The following is a 24,243-nucleotide window of genomic DNA, read 5'->3' as shown; positions in this document are numbered from 1 at the left end:
CTGGCCAGGAGGGCTCATGACTCCAGGTCAGGGCTAGGCCAGGCCAGGCCCAGAGGACTTGGATTCAGGTCTCACCGCTTTCGTCGGGCTACTCACAATCTCCTGTAACCTAGGCCAAGTTCTAAGACAGCTCCAGATACTGTGCTCGCCCCCAGCCATAGCAGGATTTTACTGCTACTGTTACATGAGCCGTACTGTAAATGTCTGATGTGCAGCCCCTGAGGAAGGCTGGGTCCACCCTGAAGCGGGCCTGACCCTGTAGCAGGTTGAGAGCCACTGCTCTCGGGGTCTGATGCTCCCTTTGCCCTCCCCGGGCACCTGGACTCAGGTGTACACACGTGCACACACACACACGTGCACACACACACACGTGCACACACACACACATACATACAATTAAGATGTAAAAATCTTAAATCCACGTGGTAGTTTAAATAAGCTTGGCCAATGGGAAGTGGCACTATTAGGAGGTGAGGTTTTATAAGGGGAGGTGTGTCACTGTGGAGGTGGGGCTTTGAGGTCTCTTTGAATGTCCAGGTCTGGCCTGTGTGATACAGACCTTCCTCCTGGCTGCCTGTGGAAGACAGTCTCATCCTGGCTGCCTTCATATCAAGATGTAGAAGTCTCAGCTCCTCCAGTACCAGGCCTGCCTGGATACTGCCATGCTTCCCACCTTGATGATAATGGACTGAACCTCTGAACTGTAAGCCAGCCCCAACTAAATGTTTGCCTTTATAAGAGTTGCTGTGGTCATGGTGTCTCTTCACAGCAATAAACCCTAAGACAACCCAAACACTAAGAGACAGTATCTTGACAGCTTGGGGTCTCCCTGTTGACAAGAGAAGGACAGCGAAGCACAGATACAGTCACTAGATTCGATTCGCTTTGAGTACTTCCCTGATGTTTCATTACACACCCCAAGCTGTCTATCTAGACATTTCTCCTCTTGGTCATGAGGCCTCCCGAGAGCCACGTCACCCTGTATGCCTTCACAACTGAGATGAAATAGAGCTGAATTTTACTCAGCCCTGTTTTGCTGACCCAGAGAGTCCAGGGTATGGGAGAAAATGAGTTGAGTGATCTGAGACCCATTTACTAATATGTGCATGCTTACATACTCATTCAGTTAGGTTCTTACAAATGCAGCCAGCCATACAAGAAAAATTGAACGTGTGGGCCAAGGTAGAGCATTTCAGACACAAATCAGAAGCTCAATGCAAACACTTTATTTTATGGAACATTTGTCTCAGCTTTCTGTCTACTTGTCCTTGCAGCTCGACCATGACACTGCGTGCCTTCACTTCTTCTTCTTCTTGCCAGGGCTGGCCTTGCTAGTCTGGATGGAAGCCAGATCCTCTTTAGGGGGACTGGGCGTGAGTGGCTGAGAGACTGGAATCTCCAACGGCTCCTTGAGCACAGTGATGTCAAGTTCAAAGTCTTGTTTCCTGGCCTCCTCTTCCCGTAGGATGTTCAGCCTAAAAAGCAAAATGAGAATGTAGCTATTTGTTTTTTTCTGTAAAATTGTGAAACTAATTTAATTTTTTTTTCCAAAAAATTATGTGGTAGACTGGTATGGTGGTGACATACTTAATCCCAGCATTTGGGAGGCAGAGGCAGGTGGATCCCTGTGAGCTTGAGGCCAGCCTGGTCTACAGAGTATAAGTTCTAGGCCAGCCAGAGAGCTATACAGTGAGACCCTGTCTCAAAACACAAGTAAAACTTTTGCTTCTGTGCACGGGGTGGGAGATTGTGTGCAGATGCCCTGGAATCCACAGGACATTGGACCCCCCAGGTGACATGGGTGCTGGGAATTGAACTCAGGTCTTCTGTAAGAGGAATCTGTGCTCTTCCCCTGCACTCTCTCTCCAGCCCCGAGTCTGGATTTTATGGGGTTTCAGTAGTGCTTGTGAGTAAAATGGTCTGTTGTGTCTAAAGTGCTCCAGGCAACAGTTGCCAGTGTGGCCAGTGTGGCCTGGGAGGGTTTCCTGCAGCTGAGAAGCTAGAGGCGAGCCTCTTCTGCCCCTCCTGAGTGCTGAGCTTGTAGGCTTCACCATCATACCAGGTTGCAAAACACATCGACATTGGGAGCTCTGGAAAGAGCAGAAGCCTGTATGTACATGAATGAGTTCGTGCATCCAGGAGTGTGTGTGGTGATATTCTGTCTGGACTCCACCTCCACGGTTACCTGGCAACAGCCAGGTATGTTCCACCCCAGGGTTACCTGGCAACGGCCAGGTACGCCTGGCATTATAAAAGGGGCTGTTTGTCCCCTCCTCTCCTTCTTACTCCTGCTTCTCTCCCTTGCCTCTTGCCCCCTTGCTCTCCCTCTCTCCTCATTCCCTCTCCCCAACTTTCCACGTAGTCATGGCTGGTCCCATGCCCTAAATCAACTCTATTCTATACCGGTGTGTGTGTGGTACCTCAGGGGAAGGGATGCCTTGGTATGGGCCCACTGAGGTATCCCCTTCCCCCACACTCTGCCAGAACATATTCTTTTTTTTTTTTGGTTTTTCGAGACAGGGTTTATAGCTCTTTCTCTTTTTATGATCACAACTGTGTGTGTGCGCGCACATATGCTTCTTTTATCAGTGCTAGGAACCAAACCCAAACTTCACACTTTAAGCAAGCTTCCACCACTGAACTACATTCCCAGCCCCACCCCCAGCCCCCAGGTCCTTCTTTTTTGTCCTATCAGAGATGAGGGCATTGTATGCATCACTGTAAGCCTGTGGTCCTAGGACATCATTTTTGTTTCACCATAGGCTAAGGTCCTGCTTGGGGTAGCTCCTGAAGACAGAAAAGAAAACTCAGGATGTACCATGGAGGGCAGGTGCCCTACCTGGCTTCTAGCTCTTCGTTCTCTATCTGCCTCTGCTGAGCCAGCTCTGCTTCCTGAAGCTGATTTTCCTTCACTTTCTCCTTGAGCATCTCTTCACGTTTGTAGGCACTGAAGAGCACATTTACAAAGAAGACATAGAGGTTGTTCACCCATATGTTGAGTTTCTCTTTCTGTTCATCTTTGGGCTTTTCATATTTCTCTGCAATGGAGTATAATTAAAACAAACATCAGTACAGTGTGAGGGGTGTCTTCTGTCAGCTGTGGTGATCCTGGGGCACTGCAGCCTGTGAGGCCTGAAGAAATCACCAGATGCCTTCCACAGCAACTGAGGAGGGCCAGTGCACAGCGGCCTGGGGCTGATTATCAGTCCTTCTGTCCAAAAAACCTCCTGCTGGTTTTTCTCTTTCTTAAACAGCAGAAGTGTTTTGTTGTTATTTGTGTGTCTCCTTCTGTTTTGTTTGAGACAGGGTCTCGCTCTGTAGACCAGGCTAGCCTGGAATTCACAGGATCTTCCTGCCCCTGCCTCCCAAGTGCTGGGGGATGAAAGCTGTGCCCCAGGACACCAAGCTATTCTTTTAAAACCGTGTAGGGGAGAAGTGTGTGTGTGCATATGAGTGCAGGTGCCTGCGGAGGCTGCAAAGTCACTGCAGCAGGAGGTGCAGGTCGTTAGGTGGCTATGGAACTCAACTCTGGGCCTCTGGCAGAGCCATATGAGCTTTTAAAAATGTTTTAGAGGTTTACCTTTTTACTAGAGTATTCATGTTATTTTACATGTGTTTTGTCTGAATGTATGTATGTGTAGCACGTGCGTGCTTGATGTCTGCGGAAGCTGCAGTTGGGAGAGACCCCTGGAACTGGAGTTACAGATGATTGTGAACTGCCGTGGGGATGCTGCGAATTGAACCCAGGTCCTCCTGCGCGCGCTCTCGCGCGCTCTCTCTCTCTCAACTCCCCATGCCCTGCATAAAAGCCACTCTATGCTATACGTTCACCTCAGGAGGGAAGGGATGCCTCAGCACGGCCTGCAGAGGCACCTCCTCCCCCCACTGAACTGCACCTCTTTCTTGTTATAAAACACAACACTGCCCAGCTTCCCTGACTTTTTAATAAGAATGTATTCATCAGTGTGTGGTAGTGCATCTTTTTTTTTTTTTTCCTACATTCAACTTTGAGAGTTTCCAAGTTTTTTCCAGGCCCCAAGTTTGTACCAAATGGCATACTTGAGGCTACATATTAATAAATTTCATATTTATGAAAATTTGTGACTCAAGAATGACAATGTGTTCTTTTGCCAACATGATAAGTGTCATTTCTTGTATTATCTATTGAAATTAAGACCTTCCAAGTGAGCGTTACTTTGTGAATATCTCAGACATGGTGAACCTGTCAGGAGAAATCAGGGATCCTGACTGAAGGGCAGAGCTGTGAGGGACTTCCTAGTGGCACCTCCAGCCTCAGCCAGGCCACCAGCAGAGCTCTGGGATAAGAACTTACCACTCACCGCCTGCTTCCTGTTTATTCAGGGTCTGGGTGCCATTAAGATAAGAAAGCCTGTTTCTGAGTGAACCCTGGCTTCTAGAGACCGCGAAATCCAAACACTTCCCGGGAGCCAGCGCTCTTTCTTCCCTTTCTTTCTGAGCTAAATGCCTAATTCTTCCTAATTTTGTGTGTGTGTGTGTGTGTGTGTGTGTGTGTGTGTGTGTGGTTTTGAGACAGGGTCCTATACTCAGCCAGGCTGGTTGCAAACTCACTGTGTTGTAGACAAGAACCTTGAAGTCCTGGCTCTCCTGCCTCCACCTACCAAGTGCTGAGATCATAGCTGGGGCCCACCACACAAATTTTGTCGCCTTTAAAACAATCCTAACTTGTTAGTGACTGGGCAAGTTTGAAAATTCAAAGAGTTGGTGCTGGACTTGTGGCTCAGTGCAATGAGCAATAAATACTCGCTAGCCATGTGACAGCCAGATTCCATCTCCAGAACCACAAAATAACAATTTTATGTAACCCAGGGTTCCAGTTATTAAGGTCAGAATGTCTGCCTGGCAGTTGTGGCGCATGCCTTTAATCCCAGCACTTGGGAGGCAGAGGCAGGTGGATTTCTGAGTTTGAGGCCAGCCTGGTCTACAAAGTGAGTTCCAGGACAGCCAGGGCTACACAGAGAAACCCTGTCTCGAAAAACCAAAAAAAACAAAAAACAAAAAACAAAAAAAGAAAACAGGTCAGAACGTCTGCAAATGAAGAGTGATAGCTTCGTGTTGCCATTCCGCTGAGGAGCCGGGTAGGAGACAGCAAGTCACAGCAATTCAGGTGAAGCCAGCAGATAAAGTGGGATTCTGTGGCCAGGAGAACGGCTTTGACAGCAGACAAAACCAGCCGCCAGAGGCACCATAGCTGACACACAGTGGTCGTTCAGTTACTGTAAAGGGGCCAGAGGTGCAAGGCAAACTGAGATATAACTGAGCTATAGCTGAGGACCGGCCGCCAACACAACCTCACCAGTACAAAGCAGAGACGACAAGGGAAAAGATTCTTGCCACCGAGAGATAACCCCAGTTCAATCCTCAGCATCCACATGGAGGGAGAGACAAGCTGTTCTCTGACCTGCACACACACACACTGTCACACGCACGCCTACACAACGTAAAAGTGCCTAAATACACAAAATAGATTCATTTCTTAAAAAATCACTAATTTGGTTTCCCTTTATAGCTCTTTCTATTATGGTGACTGTACATCTGGATGTAGAGAAGGCTTTCACTAAGTTTAGTCCTCAGAGAGGAAGATGGCTTCCACGGGAGAAATACTTACTGACCTTTAGGTTCACTCCAAAGGTAGAGGAAAGCAGGAGGGTGCGATGCCTAGCAGGCAGGGCAGGTTTCCAGAGGCAAAGCACAGCAGCCACCTGAGGCCTGGCACAGCCAGACAGTGCTGAGCTAAGTGGGGGAGGGGGAACTGGGGGGGGGGGATGGCACCTCGGGCTTTCAGCAGTAAATCCCAGTCAGCTGGTGTGTTTAGACCAGCTGGGAAAAGTTTACTAGACAAAACAGAGCACACGTGTGGCGGGTAGCTGGGGTGGACAATGCTGGGAATGTGGGTCAGTGACACAGTGGAAGAAAATCCCCAGTGCTGTGCTCACAGGGCAGCACAAGATGAGCTGAGGGGAGGGGGGAGGGGGAGGGGGAGGGGGAGTAAGGAGGAGGAGGAAGAAGGGGTGGGGGAAAAGGGGGCAGTCGAGGGAGAGGGGGAATGGGGAAGAGGCTGGAAGCCTATGAAGACAATACGAGTGAGGAGAGAAAACCCTTGAAGTCCTCCTTCCCTGGGAAAGAGGAAAGGTGATGGCCCCTGGACTCTGAGGTATTGAATACAAATATTAGATGTTTTACTTAAAGACCTAAATGGAAGAGGGCCTGGTGATGTAGCTCAGTCAATAGAGTGCTTGTCTGACATGCACAAAGGTGCCCTGGGTTGGATCCCCAGGGCCACCTAAAGAGGTACAGTGGCAGATTACCGGAGCACTTGAGAGACAGGCAGGAAGGATCAGAAATTCAGTCATCCTTAGAAATCTGTCGGGGCTGGTGAGATGGCTCAGTGGGTAAGAGCACCCTACTGCTCTTCCGAAGGTCCAGAGTTCAAATCCCAGCAACCACATGGTGGCTCACAACCATCCATAACGAAATCTGATGCCCTCTTCTGGAGTGTCTGAAGACAGCTACAGTGTACTTACATATAATAATAAATAAATAAATCTTTAAAAAAAAAAAAAAAAAAAAGAAATCTGTCAAGTGAGAGGCCAGCCTGGGAGACTGGAACTCTTTCTCAAGAAACAAAGAAAGAGGAGGGTAAGGAGGTGTGTACACCCTTAATCCAGGAGGCAAAAGCAGGCAGATCTCTGTGAGCTTGAGGCCAGCCTGGTCTACAGAGTGAGTTCCAGGCCAGCCTGGGCTGCATTTGGAGGGTGTCTTGGAGCTGGAATGGGAGGAGGCTATGCTAGGGAGAAGAGCTGGCTGCCTCGTGGGTGCAGCCCTGTGCTGAGAGGGAGGGAGTGTGTCAGCCTAGGAGGCTGGGAGCCTGCTGGGCCGCTTCTGTAGCGCTCTAGTGCCCGCACCGTGTCTGCTGGGACAGTGCCTGCCCAGTTCATGTGAAGCTCAAGGTCCAATCCTGAGTACTGCCCCTGTCCCCCAAAGCCACAGGATGTTCCGCAGACCGTAAGTGTGTGTAACTTAGAAGCAGGCGTTTGTGAAGACGCTCACCGTGTGGAGACATAAACACCAGGCCTCTTCCTTGTGTCTTGAAGTTCATTTTGGAGACTTTGTCCTCACTCAGCGACTTCTTGAGCTTGGGCTTTTTCAAAACATGAGGGAACCGTTACTCTGCAGCATCCTACACTAAAGCTAGTCCACGCTGTGAGCATGCAGGGGGTGGCTAACAGGGTTTCCTTTTTCACTTTCGTTGTGTTTAAAGTCAGTGTCTCAGGCTAGCCCCAAGCCTGCAGTTCTTCTGTCTTGGTGTGCAGGGTGCTGGGCTCACAGCTATGCACCAACATGCCCTGTATTGTCTTGGAAGTGTTTTGGTTTCATTTGTTTGCTCTCTCTGTATAGCCCAGGCTGGCCCCCAGCATAATACTATATAGCCCAGGCTGGAGTGAGGCTATTTTTACTTTTGTGTTGAACTAATTTAACTTTTATCATTTTGAGGCAGAGTCTCAATATGTAGCCCTGGCTGTCCTGGAAATCTCTATGTAGACCAGGATGGACCTGAACTCACAAAGATCCACCTTACTCTGCCTCCCAGGTGCTGGGATGGAAGGTGTGCATCACCACCACACCCTCTTCATCTTTTTCTTTTCTTTTTTTTTTTTTTTAAATTATATAGTATCTTATTTGGGCTTGTGGCTGTAGCCTAAGATGAAGTGCCTCAATCTGGCACGGGCCTACTTTTTGGCAGAGTTTTGAGATGGCACCGGGCATCACATGGTGAGGAACAAGGGGGCGAATCTGACTATTTTCTCCACTGAATAAAACACTGCTGTTTGGGGCCAGAGAGCTGGCTCAGGGGTCAGGGCACTGCCGCTCTTCCAGAGACCTGAGCTCAGTGCTCAGCGCACTCTTCTATGCACACCCAGACAGGATTTAAGCTGCGTCTCTGAGGAGCTGGAGCGTTATAAGATCGCTTGCTGCTCTTTCAAAAGACCCGGGTTTGATTCTTAGCAAACACATGGCAGCTCATAACCATTTACAACTCCAGTCCTAGGGGACCCAATGCTTTTCTGGCTTCTGTGGGCACCAAAAATATGCAAATATTCATGCAGGCAAAACACTCATATACATAAAAATAAATAAAAACTCTGCAGTCTGGGCAGGTATGGTGGTACATGCTCATACCCCCAGCATTCGGGAGGTAGAGGCAGAAAAAGCAAGACTTCTTGGCCCTCCTTTCTTACATAGGGAACTTGAGGCCAACCTGGATGAAGAGTGGTGCCCTACAGCGTTTACCTGACTCAGCTTCTCTCCACCATCACTATTAGCATTCTTAGTGTTCAGTGTCTGCAGACACCAGACAACCTTGACCTTCCTATGCTTTTTAAAATTTAGTATGTGTGTGTGCACATGTGTGTGTGTTTGAGAGAAAGTGTGTGTGTGTGTATAGTGGGTATGTATGGTGTGTATATGTGTGTGTGTTCATGTGTGTATAGTATGTGTATGTGTGTGATGTATATATGTGTGAGTGTGTATATGTATGTGCGTGTATGATGTGAGTGTATGTGTGTATGTGTGATGTATGTATGTGTGAATATGTATGTGTGAGTGTGTATATGAGTGTGTGTGTGTGTGTGTGTGTGTGTGTGTATGTGAAGTTCAGGAGACATGTGGGAATCTGTTCTCTCCTTGCACCGTGCGGGACCCTTGGGTGACTCAGGTCGTCCGGCTTGTCGGCAGCACTTTCCCTGCTGAGTGTCCCTGAGCCAGAGTTGTAATGACTTCATGCATGTGTAGCCCCCATACTTCTGTATCCATATGGAATTCACCCTTATACTGCAGTCTTGTCTCCAGCATGGCTACCTGCTGTCACTACTTCCATGTTTTAGTACATACTTGGAGCATGTTCATAATCAAGTGGTAAATTTTACACCATGACCTCAACCCTGAAGATTCTCATCTTCAACACTGTACTAAATAGCGACTCCTTATTCTCCCAGTTGCTCAAAGCTAAAACTCCAGACTCACCTCCAGACTCTTTCATTCCAAAGCCCCTTGGTCCCAAACCCTTCTCCCCACCCTCAGTTCTAGCCACTGTCACCTCTGACCACGATGCTTCTGCGAGTTTCGTAACTGGTTTGTCAACAGAGAAGCCAGACAGTCTGCTAAAAGATGCTGTACTCAGCTGGCTTCCTACCCCATCTCGGAATAAGTCACACGTTTCACATACTCGTCAAGTACGGTGGGGTTAAGTTCACAATGACAGGTACAGATTCTAGACTCCAACTGCTTAGGTACAAGCCCCACCGCTTGCAGGGTTTGTGGCCACAGGCAACAATATAACTTTTTTGAAATTCATAGGGGCTTCTAAGTGAGTTGACCCCTAGAAAGTGCTGGGCCTGGCGGAGCCCTAAAAATGAGGGCTGTTGCTATTCGCCCGCTCCACTCTTCATTCAACACCAGACTGTGAGGTCAGCAGGAAATGAAGTGACTGTCCAGGGCTGTCCTCGAAACTCAGTGGCGGCAGCCACTGATGCTGTAAATACTGACCTCTGACTGCCTGATTTTACCATCAGGCAGAGCGCCTATCTTGTCTAAGGACGACTTGGTGCTGCTGAAGTGGACTTCGGAGTCATGGCTTGTGATTGCACTCGGGCTCCTGTGGATGCTCTGAGAGAGGAGAAGCATGAGTTAGTTGCTGGTTTCCCTGGACGTGTGCATATGCATACACATCCCACCTTTGAGTGAGGTGTCACTGATGTACCATAAGCCCGCTTCGAGCATGTATTCAAACCCAGTCTTCCTTCCTCCTGATTAGTGCCTGTGATGCATGGACAGTCACTACCATCAGCTTGTCCCGAGCATAGCCTGCCTGCCTTCCTTCCTTCCTTCCTTCCTTCCTTCCTTCCTTCCTTCCTTCCTTCCTTCCCTCCTCCCTCCCTCTCTCCCTCCCTCCCTCCCTCCCTCCCTCCCTCCCTCCTTCCTTCCTTCCTTCCTTCCTCCCTCCCTCCCTCCCTACTTCCTTCCTTCCTTCCTTCCTTCCTTCCTTCCTTCCTTCCCTCCTCCCTCCCTCCCTCCCTCCCTTCCTCCTTCCTTCCTTCCTTCCTTCCTTCCTTCCTCCCTCCCTCCCTCCCTCCCTCCCTCCCTCCTTCCTTCCTTCCTTCCTTCCTTCCTTCCTTCCTTCCTTCCTCTTTCCCTCCCTTCCTTCCTTCCATCCTGTAATACATGGACAATCACTGCGCTTCTTTCTCCGACTCAAGCAGCTTTTGCCGTCCTATCAGGGAAGGGCGCACTCTATCCTTAACTCCAACTTAAAACATTGTCACCTCTCCTAATTTCCTAACTTTATATTTTCTATTAACTGCCCTAATACCCCAAATTTATTAAAATCAAACTAACTTCCTAACACTAAAGTCAGAAATTCTATAAAATCCTTAATTCATCTAGACTGCATTATCTTAAGAACTTTCATCTTCATGTTGATCTGCAAGAAATTCGCCCAACAGAGTGGGCTATCGCCCAGGAAGTAATCACACGAGGCCACAGGCAGTGAGGGTCTCCGGGTGTCCACTGACACAAGCCAAAAGAATGAGGAGTGTGGCAGTGACAAGCAGGCGAAAGCACATCAGTAGCAGGAAGCACTCTGGGGATGAAGGCTCTGGGGCTGTGCCGCACAGAGCTCACTCGTCACAGCTGAGCGGGACGGTGGGTCGTCTCCAGGGAGCTCACTTGCCTACTGCAGCTCTTCCTGCGTGGCGTCCACCACCAGAGTTAAAAAAATAAATACTCAGCCAGACACTGGTGGCACATGCCTTGACTCCCAGAACTCAGGAGGTAGAGTCAGGCAGATCTCTGTGACTTCGAGGCCAGCCTGGTCTACCGAGTAAGCTCCAGGATAGCCAGAGCTAAACAGAGAAACCCTGTCTTAGGGTTTACTGCTGTGAACAGACACCAAGACCAAGGCAACTCTTTTTGTTTTGTTTTGTTTTTTTGTTTTGTTTTGTTTTGTTTTTCGAGGCAGGGTTTCTCTGTATAGCCCTGGCTGTCCTGGAACTCATTTTGTAGACCAGGCTGGCCTCGAACTCAGAAATCCACCTGCCTCTGCCTCCCAAGTGCTGGGATTAAAGCCGTGCGCCACCACTGCCCGGCGGCAACTTTTATGAGGACAACATTTAATTGGGGCTGGCTTACAGGTTCAGAGGTTCGTCAGTTATCATCAAGGCAGGAACACGGCAGTGTCTAGGCAGGCATGGTGCAGGAGGAACTAGGAGATCTACATCTGAAGGCTGCTGGTAGAATACTGGCTTCCAGGCAGCTAGGATGTGTGCCACACCCACAGTAACACACCCACTCCAACAAGGCCACACCTCCAAATAGTGCCACTCCCTGGACCAAGCATATACAAACCACCACACCCTATTTCAAAAAACCAAAACCAAAAAACCAAAACCAAAACCAAACAAACAAACAAACAAACAAAACAAAAACAAAAACAAAACCCCTCAGTCCAGGGCCTGAGAAAATGACTCAGAGAGAGGTTAGGGGTATTAGTTTCCTTGGGAAGCGGGCCCTGCACCTCCGTCTGGGCAGCACTATAGAGTGCTGGTGGAGGGGACACTGGCCAGCTGGCCCCAAGGGTGAGAGCACTGGAGCACTGCCTCCTGTTGCTGGCAGTACAAGGTGGCCTGGCTGGAGCGGTGCTCAAGAGCTCCCCCTGGTGGTGCAGACAAGGGAGAGCTGGCAGGCTGACCGGCTCAGTTACCACCCAGGCCCAGATCTAGGGCTTTTTAGTTGGCCCACCCCAATATCTACATCATCTGCTGATGGCTTGAACCTGTGAAAGGGCCAGTCCTGCTAACTCAAAGCTGCAGGATCTCATGACACAGGCCAACAACAGGATAACTGGGAGGAGTCCAATATTGATGATGTCACAGAAGCCAGAGGAAATGACTCGTTATATTGAACATTCACAAGTGAAGATGTGTGGACAGAGGGATCTACTGTGGGACACACTGTGGCACACTTCCGCTTCCATGAGATGTTTTCTATGCTTTGTTTGTGTTGTTTGTGTTTGTGTTGTTTTACTGGGGGAGGCTGCAAGAGCAGAGGGTGGATGTGAGAGGAACAGGGAGATGAGCGGGCCTGGGGTGCATGTTGTGAGACTCGCAAAGGGAAAAAAAAGGTGTTTGCTGTTCTTGCAAAGGATCCAGGCTCTCAGCTCCCAGCCACCTAAGAACTCCAGTTCCAGGGGATCCAGCTCTCTCTGGGCTTCACAGGCATTGCACACGCATGCACGGACATACACATAGACACTCACACTCAGAAATAAACCTTGTGAAGCAGACGTAGTTGATCACAGACAGAGGTGCGCAGCAACCCTGTCAGGTGGCTTCGATGAGCCGTCTGTAAATGTGAGCGCCATCCACACAAACCATCAACATAGCAATAGTTGACTATAGCTGAGATGTCATAATCCCCTCTCAGTAACTGGGGACCAAGCTTATATCCGCACCATCACACCAGGGACACAGTCTAACAGTGATAACCGTGACCATGCCTAACAGTGATAAAGTGGTAAGCCATGGAAAAGGAGAACGTCCCATTAGCTACTCGTGTTAGGATGGAACTTTAAAGCACATGCAAAAACTGATAGGGAAAAAGCAAACCAAGTAAATGTGAGCACGCACCAAGCCCGGGTAGCCCGGTTCAGGCCCAGTGGTGCAGGACTGTGGTGGTCCCAGCGATCAGGAGGCAGAGGCAGGAGGGTCAGGAGTTCAGGGTCGTCCTCTGCTGTGTATTGAGTGTAAGAGCAGCCTGGGCTACACGAGATGATGCCTCAAAAGGAAAGGAGCGCATAATGCATGGTCACATTTATGTAAAGTTATACATAGAGGATACAAAGTGTGGTGGTAGAATGCAGATGGTGCGTTGCCTGGGAACGGGGAGAGGGAGGGACTGCCGAGTGAGGTCAGGGACTTTGGGCGTGGTGAGTGTGCTCCCTGTGTGGTCTGAGGTGATAGTTGCTGGGTTTGAATACATGCTCGAAGCGGGCTTATGGTACATCAGTGACACCTCACTCAAAGGTGGGATGTGTATGCATATGCACACGTCCAGGGAAACCAGCAACTAACTCATGCTTCTCCTCTCTCAGAGCATATAATTTTAAATTATATAGTATCTTATTTGGGCTTGTGGCTGTAGCCTAAGATGAAGTGCCTCAATCTGGCACGGGCCTACTTTTTGGCAGAGTTTTGAGATGGCACCGGCATCACATGGTGAGGAACAAGGGGGCGAATCTGACTATTTTCTCCACTGAATAAAACACTGCTGTTTGGGGCCAGAGAGCTGGCTCAGGGGTCAGGGCACTGCTGCTCTTCCAGAGACCTGAGCTCAGTGCTCAGCGCACTCTTCTATGCACACCCAGACAGGATTTAAGCTGCGTCTCTGAGGAGCTGGAGCGTTACAAGATCGCTTGCTGCTCTTTCAAAAGACCCGGGTTTGATTCTTAGCAAACACATGGCAGCTCATAACCATTTACAACTCCAGTCCTAGGGGACCCAGTGCTTTTCTGGCTTCTGTGGGCACCAAAAATATGCAAATATTCATGCAGGCAAAACACTCATATACATAAAAATAAATAAAAACTCTGCAGTCTGGGCAGGTATGGTGGTACATGCTCATACCCCCAGCATTCGGGAGGTAGAGGCAGAAAAAGCAAGACTTCTTGGCCCTCCTTTCTTACATAGGGAACTTGAGGCCACCCTGGAGGAAGAGTGGTGCCCTACAGCGTTTACCTGACTCAGCTTCTCTCCACCATCACTATTAGCATTCTTAGTGTTCAGTGTCTGCAGACACCAGACAACCTTGACCTTCCTATGCTTTTTAAAATTTAGTATGTGTGTGTATGTATGTATGTACGTGTGTGAATGTATGTGTGTATGTGTATGTATATATGTGTGTATATGTGTATGTGTGTGTGCATGTATGTATGTATGTACGTGTGATATGTGTGTCTGTGTGTGTGTCTGTGAATGTATGTGTATGTGTATGTATATATGTGTGAGTATATGTGTATGTGTGTGTATGTATGTATGTATGTACGTGTGATATGTGTGTCTGTGTGTGTGTCTGTGAATGTATGTGTATGTATATATGTGTGAGTATATGTGTATGTGTGTGTATGTATGTATGTGTGTGTCTGTGTGTGTATATGTATGTATGTATGTGTGTATGTGTGTGTCTGTGTGTGTATATGTATGTATGTATGTATGTGTGTGTATGTATGTATGCATGTATATATGTGTGTGTATATGTATGTATGTATGTATGTGTTTGTATGTATATGTATATATGTGTGTGTATGCATGTATGTGTGTGTGTGTATGTTTTTCCCTTCTCTCTAACTGCTGGCTTCTGTAGGCAGTAGCCCCCTTCTGCACCTGGAGAGAACCCCTTCCCCCGTCAGCTGCTATCAGCACCGGCCCCCACTGGCTGCCTCCCCCAGTTTACATTGTGGTTGTCAAAGCTGATCTCTGACCCTCGGCTTTCTCTCCCTTACCCTGGCTTATTAACTCCCTCTGTCTCTAACACAGCTCACTGGAATCAGAGTGGTTTGCAGTCAGGTTCTTTTAATTTGACAAATCTACCTTCAAGGGATATCATTGCCACTTAGAGTGATAGAACTTCAATAACTCTTCCTTTTTACATACATTTATGTACATTCATACATACATTTGTATGTCTTGCCACGCGTGGATTCTGGGGATCAAAGAACCCGGGTCATCAGGCTCGGGGGCAAGCGCCTTTAACCATCTCAGCGGCCCTGAGTTAGAACTTTAAAACCCTATTGCTGTCTCTCCTTTTCTAGTCCTCAGGCTGTTCTTATCCTTTATGTTATAACGATGGCGGACAGGTTATTGTTGCGTAGACTGCAGTTATCTTTTGAAGAGATGCTCAGGAGCAGAAGGACCCACAGTCACCCTTGGCGGCGTTTCTCTTTCTCCTAAACAGAGCTTGCATCCTCCTCTTGCTCGAAGAAAGCCCTTTAACATTCCCTGGGTTTGTTGGGCTGCTTGTGAATTCCTTCAGCTTTTGTAAGTCTGAACGGTTTTTCTGTCATCTTCACATTGTTATTCCCCATTATCTTACTGTGGTAAAAATGAATACAACTGAAGACTTTACATTTTGGCGAGGGAGGATGGAATATAGTCAAGAGGACACGAATCATGAAGGAGGAAATAGGAAATGAAATTATTTTACTCTGTCTTAGGTTTCCCCCTCCCATGCCCCCACCCACGCTGATGGATATGAGAATTCAACTTCCTAGGTAACAGAGCAGCAAGAATTATTATTTTTTTGTTCCCTAAGGATCTAGCCTGTCACTCCTCTGAGGCAGTACGTGTGAAACACGGGCTCTCTGTTTAGCTCTGTTGACCGTCAGTGCAACAGGAGCCAGACATGGCTGCTCCCTGAGCCACTCGGGAAAGTGATCTTAAACACATTTGTTTTGGAAGGGGATTACCTGGAAAGGCTCCCCACTTTTTTAATCTGCTTAAAACAGTATCAAATTATTTCCTAACTATTTTCGTGTTGCTTAATATGCAAACTGTATTGCTACACATAAAACGCAGTATGGTTTTTCAAAAAATCTTGGGTTTAGAGAGATGGCTTAAGGATTAAGAACTCTGGTTGCTCCATTTTTGTTTTTGTTTTTGTTTTGGTTTGGTTTGGTTTTTTGAGACAGGGTTTCTCTGTATAGCTCTGGCTGTCCTGGAACTCACTTTGTAGACCAGGCTGGCCTCGAACTCAGAAATCCGCCTGCCTCTGCCTCCCGAGTGCTGGGTTTAAAGGCGTGCGCCACCACGCCCGGCTTTGTTTTTGTTTTTGTTTTTGTTTTGTTTTGTTTTGTTTTTTGAGACAGGTTCTTACTATATAGCCTTGGCTCACTTGGAACTTGTTATACAATATAGAACAGACTGATCTCAAACTCACAAAGATCTGCCTGCCTCTTCCTTAAAAAACAAACATCCTGGTGGTGGTGATCCATGCCTTAAATCCAAGCACTCAGGAGGCAAAGGCAGGTAGATTTCTGTGAGTTCAAGGCCAGCCTGCTCTGCACAGAGAGTCCTAGGATGCAAATATATTATATATAACATACAAATAAAATATATTTACTGTAGATAGGTTATAGACTAACTTTTTAGTCTATAACCTATTTAGACTATAACCTATTTAGACTATTTAAGCATCCAGTCCAGCGACAGGGGCTGGAACCTGACAGAGGTCCTGACAGCCTCTTACAGGCCCCTGTTTCAGATGCTCGGTCCCCAGCGTGTGGCACTGTTCTGAAGACTGCAGCTGCTGAAGGCTGTATATACTTCCGGTTCTGGACTGAACAGTCTGCCTCCTGGTCAGGGCCATGTGAACACACAGCTACTGTGTGGTCCTCTTACTACAGTGACTTCCTTGCCACGGTAGACTGAAATCCCTCTGAACCCATGAGCCAAAGCAAGCTTCCGTCCTTCAAGTCATCCTTATTATAAAAACATGAAAGTAACCAATACAATGGCTGGATACATTGACTAGTGTCCTTTAATTTCACTGTTTGGTTGTTGGCAACGTAGGCCTGCAGTAACTTTTGTTTTGTTTTGTTTTTTGTTTTTTGTTTTTCGACGCAGGGTTTCTCTGTGTAGCCCCGGCTGTCCTGGAACACACTCTGTAGACCAGGCTGGCCTTGAACTCAGAAGTCCACCTGCCTCTGCCTCCCGAGTGCTGGGATTAAAGGCATGAGCCACCACTGCCCAGCTATTTTCCCACACTTTTAAAGGATAGTTTTGCTGGATATAGGATTTGTTTGTTTGTTTATTATTATTTTGTTTGTTTGTTTTTTCGAGACAGGGTTTCTCTGTGTAGCCCTGGCTGTCCTGGAACTCACTCTGTAGACCAGGCTGGCCTCGAACTCAGAAATTGGCCTGCCTCTGCCTCCCAAGTGCTGGGATTAAAGGGGTGTGCCCGGCTAGAATTTATTTTTTTTATACTCTTGCATGAGGGACAGGTGGCACACATAGGGAAGGTTAGAGAGCAATATTTAGGGGTTACTTCTCTCCTCCCACCGTATGGGTTCCAGGGATTGAACTTGGGCTGTGGGCTTAGCAGCAAGAGCCTTTCTCAATAGAGCCACCCTTTGGGCTTGAATATGGAATGTTGGCTTGACAGTTCTTTTAGCGTCCTTAAACAGAGATTGCTCCCCACTGGCCGCAGGGTTTATGGTGTGAAATCTAGTAATCTTCCTAGGGTTCCCCTGAACGTGGCAAGTCACCTCTTATCTTGACATCATGGAGACTTTGTCTTTCACAGGGTAATTATGGTACCTGTGCAATTGTCTCAGGGTCATGTGCTTGGATTTCTCTGTGTCCCTTCCACCCTTTAAGAGTGTGCACATCTGGGCTGGAGAGATGGTGCAGAGGTTAAGAGCACTGGCTGCTCTTCCAGAGGTCCCAAGTTCAATTCCCAGCAACCACATGGTGGCTCACAACCATCTGTAATGGGATCCGATGCCCTCTTCTGGTGTGTCTGAAGAGTGCCACAGTGTACTCATATAAATAAGTAAATAAATCTTTAAAAAGTAATTAGAAGAGAACAAAAAATTTTTTTAAAAAAGTGTGCACATCTGTCCATTTGACCCTTTAAGAGTACGCACATCTGTCCATTTGACCCTTTCAGAGTGCGCACATCTGTCCATTTGACCCTTTAAGAGTACGCACATCTGTCCATTTGACCCTTTAAGAGTATGCACATCTGTCCCTTCCACCCTTTAAGAGTGCACATCTGTCCACGCACTTTGCACTCTTCCTTCCTAGTCTTCCTCTGACTCACTTGCTCAGTTGTCCATCTCCAGCTTGCCTAGGTCTGCTGCTGGATTCTCCTTGGGAGTTTTTCCATTTCCATTTCTTATATTTTATCTCTCAGATTTCTTTTCTAAAAGGGTTTCTCACCTCTGCTGATATTTCCACTTTGCAAATATGTCACTCTTCTCTTCTTTATTTGTTTATTTTGTTGGGCAGGGTCAGAGGTCAGAGGACATCTTCTGGGCATTGGTTCTCTCCTTCTGTTGTGTGGGTTCAAACTCAGGCTCTCAAGTTTAGTGGCAGGCACCTTTACCCACTGAGCCATCCTCTTGCCCCCAACCTGCTCTCTGTATCTCCCTTTAACAGTTTTAGCTATTTTAAAAATAAGGGTTTGATTCCTTGACTTATAAGTCTGCTGCCTCATCTTCCTCAAAGTCTTTGAGGGCTTACCTTTTCTTTGCATGTGGCATAGTTTCCTTTGTATGCTCTGCAATTTTTGTTGTTGTTTAAACAATATTTGAATCCCATAATGTGGTATGTTGGGATATCAGAGTCTTCTCTTCCACACAATTTGTAAGGGTTTTGTTTGTTTTTGTTTTTGTATTTTGGAGACAAGGTCTGACTATGTAGCCTTGACTGCTCTGGATCAAGCTGGTCTCAAACTTATGGAGCTCCACCTGCCTCCAGTCCTCTAAAAGAACAACAGCAAGTGCTCTTAGCTGTTGAGCCATCCCTCCAGTCCTTCAGCTTCATTTTTGAAAGGTATTTTTGGTGAGTGTTGCGTTTCGTGTGGCTTGTTTGTTTGTTGTTCTTTTGGACTGGTAACTGAGCCTGTCTAGCACATGGGCCTTTGTGTGCATTTCAGATCTAGTGGCCTTCTTCCTTTGTGATGTGGCTCCAGCACTCTCACACTGGGAATATACCTATGGAAGCCCTTGGGGGGGGGGGGGGTCCTGTTCCATTTCTCTCTGCGATCTGTTCCTTGTCCTCCTATAGTTTTTTACATGTGTATGCCCACTAAGCTGACAAGACAAGGGTTGGAGATGTCTGCGGAGACATCTTTCTGGAGAAAGTGACTCCATCTTGTCGTCCCCGATTACTGTAGCATATTAAGTTGGATTGAGAGGTAGGTCTGGGCTCTACTGTGTTTTGAAGTGACCACCTCTGAGGGCCAGTTTCATCTCAGGAAGGAACAGCAATGAAGCTGGGACACATGAACTTGCAGTTTCCACAAAGTGGGAGGGAACTAATCCCTGAGCTATAAAACCAAAACAGACACTTCTCAGAAGGATTCACCAAGACCTGGGAGTGAAGGTGACCCAGTGGTGTCGAGGATGGTCCCTAGTCTGACATATTTGAAACAGACACTTCTCAGAAGGATTCACCAAAACCTGGGAGTGAAGGTGACCCAGTGGTGTCGTGGATGGTCCCTAGTCTGACATATTTGCTCCCAGCACATTACTGAGCCAGCACATCTGAGGAATGACATTTGCTGTAGTATAAGTGTCCCAGAAGAGTCATTTGTAAGTTGACTTAATCCGACTGTGGTGCTTAGACAGGAGGCCTTTGGGAAATGGTTACAGTTAGATAAAGTCACTAGGCTGACATCCTGCCAGCCAGGAGGACATGACTAGATCCTAGTGCTTACGCTTCCAGGACTGCGATCTACATCTCTGTTTTTAAACAAGGTTAACTTGGCGTCCTTACTTTGTTATAGCAGTGAACACTACTGTGTCACCTGCACATTGTAGGCAGAGTCAAGATGGACACTCACTTGCCTGGAGAAGAGCCCCAGCCCCAGGTGGTCCCACCCCAGCTGCCGGGTGTGTTGAAGAAGTCATACTCCTTGATCCAGAGGCACACCTTGCTAATGGGAAATGTGGGAAAGATCGGGAAGCCCCGAGTTCCCGTGAGGAAGCCAAGGTACATCTCAGAGGTTTGTGGTGAGAGCTGGCTCTTGGGTCAAGAGTGAGAAAACTCCTCACATGGGCAGCTTCTGAAGCCTTCCCGGCTGGCTGTGGTGGGGCACACCTTTGCGGAGGTCGAGCAGGTAAATCTCTGTGAGTTCCAGCCAGCCAGGGCTACCAAGTGAGACTGTTTCAAAAGAAATAAATGAAAGAGACTCCTACCTGCCAGGCTCAGCGGATCCCTAGAATGTCTCTTGTGGCTCCAGGCGAATGTCTCAAACATCAGAAACTTTTTCAGTCCACTAATGAGAAACCCCCACTAAAAGTTTGTCAATGACTCAGGTCTTCTTTCCTTATAAAGCAGGGTCTTGGCTCTGCCAGGGTCTCACAGCGACCAAGGGTGTCCACCCTGTGAGTAAACCTCTCTCTCTCCGACCTGTTTAGTATTGCGTGCAGACCCATGAGCTGTCTCCTGGTATCTTTGCTCTCAGGCAGGCATCCCTCTGTGCACTAGACAGTGTGTCTCGGCAGCTCGGCAGGTCTCCTCTGTCAGTCGATTTTCTACTGACTTTCGCACTGCTGCGGCCATAGCCAGGACATACATTTCCCCTAACTCAAAAACCACAAGACCACACACTCCTTCCAACAGTGAAAGACGACCTACACTTTCTCAGGTCCTAAATTATCTCCTGGAAGAATGATACCAGCCCGAGACAGTTCTGACTGAGAGTCTACCCACCGGACTCAAGTCAGCCCTAGGTTCTACACTCTACCACATTGTCTGTCACCTGGTTCAGTATCGTCTGAGTGCTGCCGTATCGGTTTGTAGTGATGTCGTCATACGGGACTTTTAAATAGGATCTAGTCATCTGGTCAAACATGCAGCAGAGAGAGAAGCATAAGAGGGCTTCAAAGAATTCCAGGAAAACCAGCTGCAATGACAAGAAGCACAGGGAGGCCTCGTTTATTCTGACACACTGGAGTGGATCAGGAACTGATTGGTGATTTCCTATTCATTTATTAGTCCTGTATAGGGGCTACACGAGTGTCTGTGGAGGGGGGCAGAGGCCGACTCTGGGTGTCTTCCTCTATTGCCCCCCGACCTCGGCTTTTGAGATGGTGTTTCTCGCTCGCTTGGGGTTCACTGATATAGTCGCACTGGTTGACCCTTCTGCCCCCACCTCCCCAGCACTGGTTTTATGGGTGAGCATCGCCACAGCTGACTTTCTTCACGGGTTCTAGGGAGCAAACTCAGGTCCCCACGCTTGCATGGCAAGCACTTTACTAGCTGAGCCACCTCCCCAGCCCCTTTTTAGTGTAATCCCTGATTCTTGAAAGGGCAACTGTGTACATCTGTATATCCCCCTGGGTTTCTGTATATGTAAATCATGGACGTTAGAGACGTGCGGCTTAAGCTGGATCTGCACTGTTCCCAGCAACACTTTACAAACCTCAAGCTCGAAGTTGCTGTCAGTTCCGTCGTACACGAAAGGGTTGTCCTCCGCTATCACAGTCATGAATTTGGTCGCAGTTAGGTCTTTATTTATCATCCTAAAGTCCTGTAGAAAGATAACACCAACATAGATGCCTGTAATTATACATGGGCATATATTCTAATGTTAATGGCAGTGACTGACTGAACACCTTAAGGAAATGTATCAGAAATCAGTACCTTAAAAACTGATTATTTTAGAGCTATAATCCCCGTGCTGAGGGGGATTGCAAGTTTGAGGCCAGCCTGGGACACACAGCGAGACCCTTCTTTAGATAAGAATCACTGGGCGGCTGGCAAGTTGGCTCTGTCAGTGACATGCTTGCTCTGCAAGAGTGAGGACCTGAGTCCTGTCCCCACTGTCCCCACTGTCGGTGTGAAAAAGCCATCAGCACAGCCAACACCTATGGTCCCAGCACGACCCAAGTGGAGGAGGGTAGATCCCTCGGCCTTGCTGGCCAGCACCCATAGGAAGTGGCTCACAATCACTTGTGACTCCAGAGGATCCCATGTCTTGTGACCCTCAAGGGTGCCTGCACACATGTGCACATACACACAGGCACACATGTATATACACAAATTTAAAAATTTTCAAATTAATATAAAAGAAATGAGAGAGAAAGTTATCATTGTACGGTCTCTAGTGAAACAGCGGCTGTTAACTAACCGCTGAGGAATGACCACTGGGGCTGCAAAGGCCACGAGTGAAGGGTCCTGGGAAGCAGAGCATTGGATTGATGCCAGGTGAGCCACTGATGAGTCACCATCATTAAAAGGAAAGAGTGGCAAAGGCTGTGACCACCTGTGGCTGTGCAGAACACAAAACACCCGCATCAGTCATGTGGGGAAAGGACATAGCCTGACATGAGGATGCAGCCGGTGAAAACCAGCATGCCCAACCTCTGCAAAGACAAATGAGTTCTTTCCTCAGTAAGAAATGAGGGTGAGGAAGGAAGGGAACACTTGCGTGATATTCCACCTCCGAATCACATACTTTTAAACATGTCTCCCTACATTTAGACACCAGGTTTCTCTCTCTCTCTCTCTCTCTCTCTCTCTCTCTCTCTCTCTCACACACACACACAATTCTGTTAAATTATTAAATACTCTTGTCTTAGTCAGGGTTTCTATTCCTGCACAAACATCATGACCAAGAAGCAAGTTGGCAAGGAAAGGGTTTATTCAGCTTACACTTCCATGCTGCTGTTCATCACCAAAGGAAGTCAGGACTGGAACTCAAGCAGGTCAGGAAGCAGGAGCTGACGCAGAGGCCATGGAGGGATGTTACTTACTGGCTTGCTTCCCCTGGCTTGCTCAGCTTGGTCTCTTATAGAACCCAAGACTACCAGCCCAGAGATGGCACCACCCACAGTGGGCCCTCCCCCCTTGATCGCTAATTGAGAAAATGCCTTACAGTTGGATCTCATGGAGGCACTTCCTCACCTGAAGCTCCTTTCTCTGTGATAACTCCAGCCTGTGTCAAGTTGACACACAAAACCATACAGTACAACTCTCTCATTAATATTTAAGTATAAATTAAAAATATTATGGGCCGGGCAGTGGTGGCACATGCCTTTAATCCCAGCACTCAGGAGGCAGAGGCAGGCAGATTTCTGAGCTCGAGGCCACCCTGGTCTGCAGAGTGAGTTCCAGGACAGCCAGGGCTACACAGAGAGACCCTGTCTCAAAAACCCAAAAGAAAAAAAAGAACCTGCTGATTGTTTTTTAAACTAACAACGTTGGTTCTTTGAAACAGGCTCTTACTAGCTCTTGGCTGACCCTCCTGCCTTAGCCTCTCAAGTGCTGGGACTACAGGAATTTAACACCATGCTTGACTTCCAAACTAAGACATTTTAAACATACTGTTTGCTGAGCAACACCTTTTATGTGTTTCCCTGTGCTGGGAACCCGAGGCAAGTGTTCCCCTGTAGTACAGTCCTGACCGGCTGAAAATATGTTTGTACTTGGAAAGACATTTCTTTTCTTTTATGTGTATGAGTGTTTTGCCTGCATGGCTGTGTGCACCATATTCATGCCTGATGCCCCAGGAGAGTTCAAGAGAAGCCATCAGATCCCTTGCACCTGGAGTTAGGGATGATTGTGAGCTGCAGTGTGGGTTCTAGACCTGAACTCGGGTCCTTGGCAAAAGCAACAAGTGCTCGCTACCACCAGGGCATCTTTCCAGCCTTCGGGATATATTCTTAATGCTTTTTAGGGATGACAAGATGACCGAGGTGGCAAATGCAGTTGCCACCATGCCTGACAACACACACACACACACACTCATGCACACCTTGAATCAATATTAAATACAAATGTAACATAAACACTTTTAAAGTCTCTCTATGGCTTCCTCTCAGTGGCCACATGTGCATAAGATGATGATGGCAGGCTTCGGCCTTCCGTCCCCGTTCTGTCATGTGTCACGCCTCTTGCTTTCACAGACTGTCTCTTGTGAAAGCATCTGGGGCCCACGAAAGGTCATCCCCCATCTTCACCTCCTCAATTATGTAGCACTGATCTCTTTTCATTAAAATCACAATGCCTGTCAACATGAAGGCAGTCTCTATCCTAAGAGTTACAAAGCTTACTTTCAGCATCCAGAGGAAATATCTCATCTTCATCGTCAGCTCATAGGGTGGGGCTTCGTTGGGTCTGCAGTAGGCTGTGTAAATCTCCCAGCACTTATCGATGTAATTCATTGAGTAGAGTGTCCGCTGTTGCTCACTGAATAAGTGACCTAAAAACACAACATTCAGGAGTGACCCCAGGACTGGGGAGGGTTGTGGCTCAGTGGAAACAAACAAACAAACAACCCTCTGTTGTGTAAACAGGAGGACTAGAGTTCAGATCTCTAGCACCTCAAACCAGGTTGGGCATAGAAACCTGCCTGTAATCCTGGAAGCAGACGGGATGCCCAGAGCAAGCCTGCTAGCTAGACCAGCCACATCAGTGAGTTAAG

The 24,243-nt window shown here is 47.8% G+C and overlaps 1 protein-coding gene across 1 annotated transcript in view; it reads right to left on the bottom strand.

Annotated features, from left to right (window-relative positions):
- Positions 1-1,209: 1,209 nt before the first annotated feature.
- Rsph10b (radial spoke head 10 homolog B) overlaps positions 1,210-24,243 on the bottom strand; it is a 53,808-nt gene continuing 30,774 nt past the window's right edge. The window contains exons 14-20 of the mRNA XM_021163175.3: positions 23,873-24,021; positions 21,241-21,348; positions 20,578-20,721; positions 9,586-9,705; positions 7,090-7,180; positions 2,840-3,038; positions 1,210-1,475 (exon numbers count right to left, since the gene is read on the bottom strand). Coding sequence (XP_021018834.1) covers positions 1,298-1,475; positions 2,840-3,038; positions 7,090-7,180; positions 9,586-9,705; positions 20,578-20,721; positions 21,241-21,348; positions 23,873-24,021 — 989 coding nt within the window. The 3' untranslated portion in view covers positions 1,210-1,297. The remainder of the gene's footprint in view (positions 1,476-2,839; positions 3,039-7,089; positions 7,181-9,585; positions 9,706-20,577; positions 20,722-21,240; positions 21,349-23,872; positions 24,022-24,243) is intronic.

The sequence above is a fragment of the Mus caroli genome, unplaced genomic scaffold (genome assembly GCF_978045245.1).
Source record: "Mus caroli unplaced genomic scaffold, Mus_caroli_1 scaffold_4, whole genome shotgun sequence".
In the NCBI taxonomy this organism is placed as follows: domain Eukaryota; kingdom Metazoa; phylum Chordata; class Mammalia; order Rodentia; family Muridae; genus Mus; species Mus caroli.
Note: the sequence above shows the minus strand (reverse complement) of the source record. Positions and strands in the feature narration are given on the sequence as shown.